This window comes from Leptomonas pyrrhocoris (assembly GCF_001293395.1).
Source record: "Leptomonas pyrrhocoris isolate H10 chromosome Unknown, whole genome shotgun sequence".
Classification (NCBI taxonomy): domain Eukaryota; phylum Euglenozoa; class Kinetoplastea; order Trypanosomatida; family Trypanosomatidae; genus Leptomonas; species Leptomonas pyrrhocoris.
In genome coordinates, this window is record NW_015438369.1 from 676,416 (window position 1) to 686,220 (window position 9,805).

At 60.1% G+C, this 9,805-nt stretch overlaps 4 protein-coding genes across 4 annotated transcripts; all 4 read left to right on the forward strand.

Annotated features, from left to right (window-relative positions):
* Positions 1–1,136: 1,136 nt before the first annotated feature.
* On the forward strand, positions 1,137–2,492 carry ABB37_06257 (alpha tubulin; the record flags this gene model as incomplete). Its single annotated transcript, XM_015804522.1, has 1 exon — positions 1,137–2,492. The coding sequence occupies one exon, from the start codon at positions 1,137–1,139 to the stop codon at positions 2,490–2,492; it is 1,356 nt and encodes a 451-aa protein (XP_015657096.1).
* Positions 2,493–3,447: 955 nt separating this feature from the next.
* On the forward strand, positions 3,448–3,885 carry ABB37_06258 (hypothetical protein; the record flags this gene model as incomplete). Its single annotated transcript, XM_015804523.1, has 1 exon — positions 3,448–3,885. One exon carries the CDS (start codon positions 3,448–3,450, stop codon positions 3,883–3,885), a length of 438 nt encoding a protein of 145 aa, XP_015657097.1.
* Positions 3,886–6,673: 2,788 nt separating this feature from the next.
* On the forward strand, positions 6,674–8,029 carry ABB37_06259 (alpha tubulin; the record flags this gene model as incomplete). Its single annotated transcript, XM_015804524.1, has 1 exon — positions 6,674–8,029. The coding sequence occupies one exon, from the start codon at positions 6,674–6,676 to the stop codon at positions 8,027–8,029; it is 1,356 nt and encodes a 451-aa protein (XP_015657098.1).
* Positions 8,030–8,984: 955 nt separating this feature from the next.
* Positions 8,985–9,422, forward strand: ABB37_06260 (hypothetical protein; the record flags this gene model as incomplete). Its single annotated transcript, XM_015804525.1, has 1 exon — positions 8,985–9,422. One exon carries the CDS (start codon positions 8,985–8,987, stop codon positions 9,420–9,422), a length of 438 nt encoding a protein of 145 aa, XP_015657099.1.
* Positions 9,423–9,805: the final 383 nt, after the last annotated feature.

Sequence of the window (9,805 nt, forward strand, 5' to 3'; positions counted from 1 at the left end):
GGCCAGCACGAGGCGAATGAGGCATTGCCGATGGAGCTGGGAGGGTTAGTGGATGGAGTACACAAAAGGCGGTAATAGTGGCTCACGCGAAAGAGAGAACTAAAACGTGGGGAGGGCAGAAGGCGGACTGACGCGTAGTGCGAAAGAAGGAGGCCAGGTGGTGTGGCACGCACTACCGCAATCGCAGCGCACCCTGTCAATCGATACCACAACCCGTCCAGCACGGACTCGAACCAAAGGAGTGGTTTACGCATGCACCACCGCAATGCATGAGGCGACGGCACCAGTACAGAAATCCAGCTCCCGAGGAAGTACCCAAGCTGAATCGCTTCTAGTTCCGTCAAGCGGTGTGAAAGAAATGATGATTGCATGCACCTAGAACCCTACGGAGGGTCAGCGTGTGTGTGTGCAAGGGAGCATCGAGCGGCCACGCACACGCAACGCGTACCTCGTCTATTCCTACTCTACAGAAGGCTGTTGGTAGCACTGTGGTGCGTCCGGCATAGGAGCTGAGAGATACGTACTCCAAATAGGCTGAACCTCTTCAATGGGATCAGCACATTGGGAGAGGGAGACGACCCAATAATCGCGGACGGAAACCGTGCCGCGGGATGCGCGGAGCACGCAGCGAAACAGCACTAGAAAGCAACATAATAAACGTGCTCCTTCGCTGCTCTCGCTGCCCGCGTCTGCTTTATTTATTTGTTTTATGTTTGGATGTGCGCCGTGCTTGCACGCAGCGCACCAAGAGAGTGAAGAGCGCTCCACCGCAACCCCACACATGCAAACACACTCGCCGATGAACACGAACTGTGCCGATTCTCACGAATTGCGGATACCATGCCGAGGTCACACAGCGCACACGCTTCGTGCGGGCGCGCCTCCTCTGTGCCTCCCTCTCCCACACTTTCTCCTCTCCCCCCGATGCCCGCCTCACTCGTGCACAAACCCGCACCACACAAAACGAACGTGCCCTAACGCGTTTGCACTTTCCGGTGAACGCCGTTTCACACACACCCCCACTGGAAAACAAACCCTCCGTCTCCGCCGCCGCCGACACCCACCCCCCACAGCTTTACGCCTTCTTCAAACTTATAACACACTCTCTCTCTTTCTCTTTTTCTACCCTTTCCAAGATGCGTGAGGCTATCTGCATTCACATTGGCCAGGCCGGTTGCCAGGTTGGTAACGCGTGCTGGGAGCTGTTCTGCCTTGAGCACGGCATTCAGCCTGATGGCTCCATGCCGTCCGACAAGAGCATCGGTGTGGAGGACGACGCCTTCAACACGTTCTTCTCCGAGACTGGTGCCGGCAAGCACGTGCCGCGCGCTCTGTACCTTGACTTGGAGCCGACGGTTGTCGATGAGGTGCGCACCGGCACCTACCGCCAGCTGTTCAACCCCGAGCAGCTCGTCTCCGGCAAGGAGGACGCCGCGAACAACTACGCTCGTGGCCACTACACGATTGGCAAGGAGATCGTGGACCTTGCGCTGGACCGCATTCGCAAGCTTGCGGACAACTGCACGGGTCTCCAGGGCTTCATGGTGTTCCACGCCGTCGGTGGCGGCACGGGCTCTGGTCTTGGTGCGCTGCTCCTTGAGCGCCTCTCCGTGGACTACGGCAAGAAGTCCAAGCTTGGCTACACCGTGTACCCGAGCCCGCAGGTGTCCACGGCGGTGGTCGAGCCGTACAACTGCGTGCTCTCGACGCACTCGCTGCTCGAGCACACCGATGTTGCGACGATGCTGGACAACGAGGCGATTTACGACCTCACCCGCCGCAGCCTGGACATCGAGCGCCCGTCGTACACGAACGTGAACCGTCTGATCGGCCAGGTGGTGTCCTCGCTGACTGCCTCCCTGCGCTTCGACGGTGCGCTGAACGTGGATCTGACGGAGTTCCAGACCAACCTGGTGCCGTACCCGCGCATCCACTTCGTGCTGACGAGCTACGCGCCGGTCGTGTCCGCCGAGAAGGCGTACCACGAGCAGCTGTCCGTTGCCGACATCACGAACTCCGTGTTTGAGCCGGCCGGCATGCTGACGAAGTGCGATCCTCGTCACGGCAAGTACATGTCGTGCTGCCTGATGTACCGCGGTGATGTGGTGCCGAAGGATGTGAACGCTGCGATCGCCACCATCAAAACTAAGCGCACTATCCAATTTGTAGACTGGTGCCCCACCGGCTTCAAGTGCGGCATTAACTACCAGCCGCCGACCGTTGTGCCCGGCGGTGACCTCGCCAAGGTGCAGCGCGCCGTGTGCATGATTGCCAACTCCACCGCCATCGCGGAGGTGTTCGCCCGCATCGACCACAAGTTCGATCTGATGTACAGTAAGCGTGCTTTCGTGCACTGGTACGTCGGTGAGGGTATGGAGGAGGGCGAGTTCTCCGAGGCGCGCGAGGATCTTGCTGCGCTGGAGAAGGACTACGAGGAGGTTGGTGCGGAGTCTGCCGACGACATGGGTGAGGAGGATGTGGAGGAGTACTAAGGTGTCTCTGAGCCCCAGACACCTCGTGCGTGCGTGTCTGTGTGTTCAGCGATTCTTTTTTCTCTTCTTCGTCTCTTCCGACAGTTGCCGCGGTGCGTGTGTGTGAGAGAGAGACGGAAACGCGCGGGTGGGCCGCCTTCTATTTCACGTGGGGCTTCGTCTGCCCCTTTGCCCCTCGCTGTTTCTCTCTCTGTGCTCTCTGCACTCGCTGCGGTGTGCGGCTCTCATGGGGGAAGACGACGCAGCGGTGTGTGCGCATTCCTCGCCTTCTTCTTTCGCCCTTTTTTTTCCCTCCGTCAACGCGGGTTTTTTTTGGTGTTTTCTGGGGCGTCCTCCACGTGCGCGCGTGGCTGCACCTGCCTTTCATGCTCGTTGCCTGACCAGTGCAGCCGCTCGCCGTGGCTGGGTTCCCCCTCCATGAGCCGCACCCACGCACGTCCGTGTCGTTCCTTTTCGTTCTCTCTCTGTGTACGTGTGTGCCAACTGGAAGAAGGGCAAACAAAGCTGTATGTACCCGCACGTGTACGCGTTCGCGCCTGCACGTGCCGTTTTAAATGAAGTCAAGCAACCAACGAGGCCGGGAAGCGAGGGAGCGACGCGCTGGGTGTGAGGTGCCGTCCCCGAAGAGGTGCCGACCGAGGGCGAACGCCACGTCGGCGCTGCGTGGGCGTGTGAAGATGTTGTGTGTGGAGCGGTGTCGCCTTCTCTCTCCCTCCCTCTCCGTACGTGTGTGCACGTGCACGTGCACGAGGGTGTAACTGCGTGCATCTTGCGTGTGCGCCGCTCAGCGGCTTCCGTGCACAACGCGGGGTTTGCGCTGCCATCGCGACTGTGCCGTTGTGGCGCTCCCATGCGCACCCCCTCCACCACCCCCCTTGCTCATCATCACTCCTCTCTCCTCTTCTCGCTCTCTCCTTCCCCTCTGCGCTGTTCGTGCAAAGGGAATCGCCCTCCCATGTGCGCGGCAGTGTCCGGACCACGTGCCGCATTGCCTGGTACCGCGAGTGCGCTGTACGGCGGCGTGCGCTCCACCAGCCGCGTACCCCGCTCTAGAAGCTCTGGGAGAAGCAGATCCCGCTTTACCCGGCGTGCACGGCGGGCGACGGTAGGGTGCGTGCGTGTCGGTATGTCTACAAGAGCAGGGGTGGTGGTCGCTCAGTGCTCCCCTGTATCGGCTAGTCGCCTGTGGGGAGTCGGACGAAGTCCCCACACGGTGTCCGGCCCAACGCGCGCTCGTCGCGACAGGATGAAAGAATCCCACTGCACTCTTCAACGCTGTCGTCGTTGGAGCCACGCCGGTCACGGACACGGACTGCGGAAGGCCGCAGTGGCCACTCCAACGGGCGAGGCGTCGTCTCCACGTGTACAGCCGCCAGTGTCCTGCGCATATTGACCCGGACCCCAAGACACATCGCGAGCGTTGAGGTCGCCACATAGAATGTCCGGTTTGATGCGAGACATGATAGCGGCAAAGAGTGCGGAAGTCAATAGGTAACTTCGGGACGAAGGTGTACATGTAGGATGCAATGGCGACGCTTCGCAATGTGGTCCGTGACATCTGCACAACGCCACCCCGCACGGTTTCCGAAGTCAAAGGTATCTCCAGGTTCGCGCATTTCGATATCGTAGGTGTCTTTGTTCACCGCAATAGCAAGGCCACCGCCGTGTAGCGGCGAGTCCGAGCGGGGAGCGAACACGGCGCTGCCCCACGCAGCAAAGCTGCCCAGATTAAGCGGTGCGGCTTGATGTAGTTCTTGGAAGCACCAAATGTCTGGGTACCACGAGGTAAGTGCGGAGTCGCAAAGAAAACGAACAACAGGATCAGACAGACCACGTACATTCCAGGTGCCGATGCGCAGAGGGGGCAATGAAACCAACGTCGGTGTCAATGAACGCTGGTGAGAGGGCATAGTTGGCGGGCGCCCCTCTCTGCGCCCTACTGAGGGCGTTCTGAGCGAGGGGAAGAAATAGCAGGGGCATCAGGGACAGGCGGAGATTCCTCATCGTCTACAAGAGATGGCCCACCATAAGCTTCCGCTTCACTCTCCTGCGAGCGGTTGCGACGCGAGCCCACAGCTGAGGAGCGGGCATTCGAAACGGAGTTGCGCACAGTCCCGCGCTGTGCGGTCCGAGATGCGGAGGAAGCTGAAGCAGCGGGCGGGCGAGGCAGAGGGTTTCCTTCAACGAAATCCTTGCGGATTCGTGTCGTCTGCCTCTGCACACACTCGCTCAGCTGCAGCCGGGCGAGGCGAAGGGCTTGTTCCTGATCCGCAACGAAGGCCGCATGCGATCGGTACTCCGCACTGTTATGGACAATGGAAGTAACGATGCCCTTAAACCACTGTTCGTGGTCGTTGCACGTATGCGACCGTGCCGAGAACTGATCGTGAAACACCTCAAAACAGCGCGGCACCTCACACCAAAAAATCTGCGGAAAGTAACGCGTATCGAAGCCAAATGAATCGTACGTGGCAACAGATAACGCGGCAGGAGCGGCAGCAGATATGGCGGCGGAGGGAGATGCGGGAGCAACAGTGGGGTCACGTTGAAGTTGACGTGAAGCCCTCACACTATTACCCCGAAGGAGCTGGCGATACTTATCGCCACTCTTCTCCACCTCCGAGGAGGCGATGGCAAACAGCCGTTCGCAAAAATTGCCGTGCTCGCTTAAACTTTGCGTGCGTATCGTAGATAGGGCGAAGGTGACGCTAAACACAAAGTCAACGAGACTGCTACGGCTGTACCGACATGTGTAGTCCCAATGTAAGGTACTCTGGAACAAAGGCATGTGGGGGCATCGAAACTGTACACCCCCTACCAACCCCACCACGGGGCGGTCTGGGGCAGAGTTCCGCTGGCGCTGTGAGGCGGGACGAGATTTGTTACGGGCGTCAGTGGTGCGTCGTGCGTTACGGGGCACGCGGCTGGCAGTGCGCGCTGTCGCGTCGCGGTGGCCAGACGGTGGGCGGGCTGAAGCAGTGGAGCGCTTAGAAGGGCGTTGCGTCCCAACTTGCTGCTGCTGCTGTTCAGGAGCACGGTTCCGGCGGCCAGCACGAGGCGAATGAGGCATTGCCGATGGAGCTGGGAGGGTTAGTGGATGGAGTACACAAAAGGCGGTAATAGTGGCTCACGCGAAAGAGAGAACTAAAACGTGGGGAGGGCAGAAGGCGGACTGACGCGTAGTGCGAAAGAAGGAGGCCAGGTGGTGTGGCACGCACTACCGCAATCGCAGCGCACCCTGTCAATCGATACCACAACCCGTCCAGCACGGACTCGAACCAAAGGAGTGGTTTACGCATGCACCACCGCAATGCATGAGGCGACGGCACCAGTACAGAAATCCAGCTCCCGAGGAAGTACCCAAGCTGAATCGCTTCTAGTTCCGTCAAGCGGTGTGAAAGAAATGATGATTGCATGCACCTAGAACCCTACGGAGGGTCAGCGTGTGTGTGTGCAAGGGAGCATCGAGCGGCCACGCACACGCAACGCGTACCTCGTCTATTCCTACTCTACAGAAGGCTGTTGGTAGCACTGTGGTGCGTCCGGCATAGGAGCTGAGAGATACGTACTCCAAATAGGCTGAACCTCTTCAATGGGATCAGCACATTGGGAGAGGGAGACGACCCAATAATCGCGGACGGAAACCGTGCCGCGGGATGCGCGGAGCACGCAGCGAAACAGCACTAGAAAGCAACATAATAAACGTGCTCCTTCGCTGCTCTCGCTGCCCGCGTCTGCTTTATTTATTTGTTTTATGTTTGGATGTGCGCCGTGCTTGCACGCAGCGCACCAAGAGAGTGAAGAGCGCTCCACCGCAACCCCACACATGCAAACACACTCGCCGATGAACACGAACTGTGCCGATTCTCACGAATTGCGGATACCATGCCGAGGTCACACAGCGCACACGCTTCGTGCGGGCGCGCCTCCTCTGTGCCTCCCTCTCCCACACTTTCTCCTCTCCCCCCGATGCCCGCCTCACTCGTGCACAAACCCGCACCACACAAAACGAACGTGCCCTAACGCGTTTGCACTTTCCGGTGAACGCCGTTTCACACACACCCCCACTGGAAAACAAACCCTCCGTCTCCGCCGCCGCCGACACCCACCCCCCACAGCTTTACGCCTTCTTCAAACTTATAACACACTCTCTCTCTTTCTCTTTTTCTACCCTTTCCAAGATGCGTGAGGCTATCTGCATTCACATTGGCCAGGCCGGTTGCCAGGTTGGTAACGCGTGCTGGGAGCTGTTCTGCCTTGAGCACGGCATTCAGCCTGATGGCTCCATGCCGTCCGACAAGAGCATCGGTGTGGAGGACGACGCCTTCAACACGTTCTTCTCCGAGACTGGTGCCGGCAAGCACGTGCCGCGCGCTCTGTACCTTGACTTGGAGCCGACGGTTGTCGATGAGGTGCGCACCGGCACCTACCGCCAGCTGTTCAACCCCGAGCAGCTCGTCTCCGGCAAGGAGGACGCCGCGAACAACTACGCTCGTGGCCACTACACGATTGGCAAGGAGATCGTGGACCTTGCGCTGGACCGCATTCGCAAGCTTGCGGACAACTGCACGGGTCTCCAGGGCTTCATGGTGTTCCACGCCGTCGGTGGCGGCACGGGCTCTGGTCTTGGTGCGCTGCTCCTTGAGCGCCTCTCCGTGGACTACGGCAAGAAGTCCAAGCTTGGCTACACCGTGTACCCGAGCCCGCAGGTGTCCACGGCGGTGGTCGAGCCGTACAACTGCGTGCTCTCGACGCACTCGCTGCTCGAGCACACCGATGTTGCGACGATGCTGGACAACGAGGCGATTTACGACCTCACCCGCCGCAGCCTGGACATCGAGCGCCCGTCGTACACGAACGTGAACCGTCTGATCGGCCAGGTGGTGTCCTCGCTGACTGCCTCCCTGCGCTTCGACGGTGCGCTGAACGTGGATCTGACGGAGTTCCAGACCAACCTGGTGCCGTACCCGCGCATCCACTTCGTGCTGACGAGCTACGCGCCGGTCGTGTCCGCCGAGAAGGCGTACCACGAGCAGCTGTCCGTTGCCGACATCACGAACTCCGTGTTTGAGCCGGCCGGCATGCTGACGAAGTGCGATCCTCGTCACGGCAAGTACATGTCGTGCTGCCTGATGTACCGCGGTGATGTGGTGCCGAAGGATGTGAACGCTGCGATCGCCACCATCAAAACTAAGCGCACTATCCAATTTGTAGACTGGTGCCCCACCGGCTTCAAGTGCGGCATTAACTACCAGCCGCCGACCGTTGTGCCCGGCGGTGACCTCGCCAAGGTGCAGCGCGCCGTGTGCATGATTGCCAACTCCACCGCCATCGCGGAGGTGTTCGCCCGCATCGACCACAAGTTCGATCTGATGTACAGTAAGCGTGCTTTCGTGCACTGGTACGTCGGTGAGGGTATGGAGGAGGGCGAGTTCTCCGAGGCGCGCGAGGATCTTGCTGCGCTGGAGAAGGACTACGAGGAGGTTGGTGCGGAGTCTGCCGACGACATGGGTGAGGAGGATGTGGAGGAGTACTAAGGTGTCTCTGAGCCCCAGACACCTCGTGCGTGCGTGTCTGTGTGTTCAGCGATTCTTTTTTCTCTTCTTCGTCTCTTCCGACAGTTGCCGCGGTGCGTGTGTGTGAGAGAGAGACGGAAACGCGCGGGTGGGCCGCCTTCTATTTCACGTGGGGCTTCGTCTGCCCCTTTGCCCCTCGCTGTTTCTCTCTCTGTGCTCTCTGCACTCGCTGCGGTGTGCGGCTCTCATGGGGGAAGACGACGCAGCGGTGTGTGCGCATTCCTCGCCTTCTTCTTTCGCCCTTTTTTTTCCCTCCGTCAACGCGGGTTTTTTTTGGTGTTTTCTGGGGCGTCCTCCACGTGCGCGCGTGGCTGCACCTGCCTTTCATGCTCGTTGCCTGACCAGTGCAGCCGCTCGCCGTGGCTGGGTTCCCCCTCCATGAGCCGCACCCACGCACGTCCGTGTCGTTCCTTTTCGTTCTCTCTCTGTGTACGTGTGTGCCAACTGGAAGAAGGGCAAACAAAGCTGTATGTACCCGCACGTGTACGCGTTCGCGCCTGCACGTGCCGTTTTAAATGAAGTCAAGCAACCAACGAGGCCGGGAAGCGAGGGAGCGACGCGCTGGGTGTGAGGTGCCGTCCCCGAAGAGGTGCCGACCGAGGGCGAACGCCACGTCGGCGCTGCGTGGGCGTGTGAAGATGTTGTGTGTGGAGCGGTGTCGCCTTCTCTCTCCCTCCCTCTCCGTACGTGTGTGCACGTGCACGTGCACGAGGGTGTAACTGCGTGCATCTTGCGTGTGCGCCGCTCAGCGGCTTCCGTGCACAACGCGGGGTTTGCGCTGCCATCGCGACTGTGCCGTTGTGGCGCTCCCATGCGCACCCCCTCCACCACCCCCCTTGCTCATCATCACTCCTCTCTCCTCTTCTCGCTCTCTCCTTCCCCTCTGCGCTGTTCGTGCAAAGGGAATCGCCCTCCCATGTGCGCGGCAGTGTCCGGACCACGTGCCGCATTGCCTGGTACCGCGAGTGCGCTGTACGGCGGCGTGCGCTCCACCAGCCGCGTACCCCGCTCTAGAAGCTCTGGGAGAAGCAGATCCCGCTTTACCCGGCGTGCACGGCGGGCGACGGTAGGGTGCGTGCGTGTCGGTATGTCTACAAGAGCAGGGGTGGTGGTCGCTCAGTGCTCCCCTGTATCGGCTAGTCGCCTGTGGGGAGTCGGACGAAGTCCCCACACGGTGTCCGGCCCAACGCGCGCTCGTCGCGACAGGATGAAAGAATCCCACTGCACTCTTCAACGCTGTCGTCGTTGGAGCCACGCCGGTCACGGACACGGACTGCGGAAGGCCGCAGTGGCCACTCCAACGGGCGAGGCGTCGTCTCCACGTGTACAGCCGCCAGTGTCCTGCGCATATTGACCCGGACCCCAAGACACATCGCGAGCGTTGAGGTCGCCACATAGAATGTCCGGTTTGATGCGAGACATGATAGCGGCAAAGAGTGCGGAAGTCAATAGGTAACTTCGGGACGAAGGTGTACATGTAGGATGCAATGGCGACGCTTCGCAATGTGGTCCGTGACATCTGCACAACGCCACCCCGCACGGTTTCCGAAGTCAAAGGTATCTCCAGGTTCGCGCATTTCGATATCGTAGGTGTCTTTGTTCACCGCAATAGCAAGGCCACCGCCGTGTAGCGGCGAGTCCGAGCGGGGAGCGAACACGGCGCTGCCCCACGCAGCAAAGCTGCCCAGATTAAGCGGTGCGGCTTGATGTAGTTCTTGGAAGCACCAAATGTCTGGG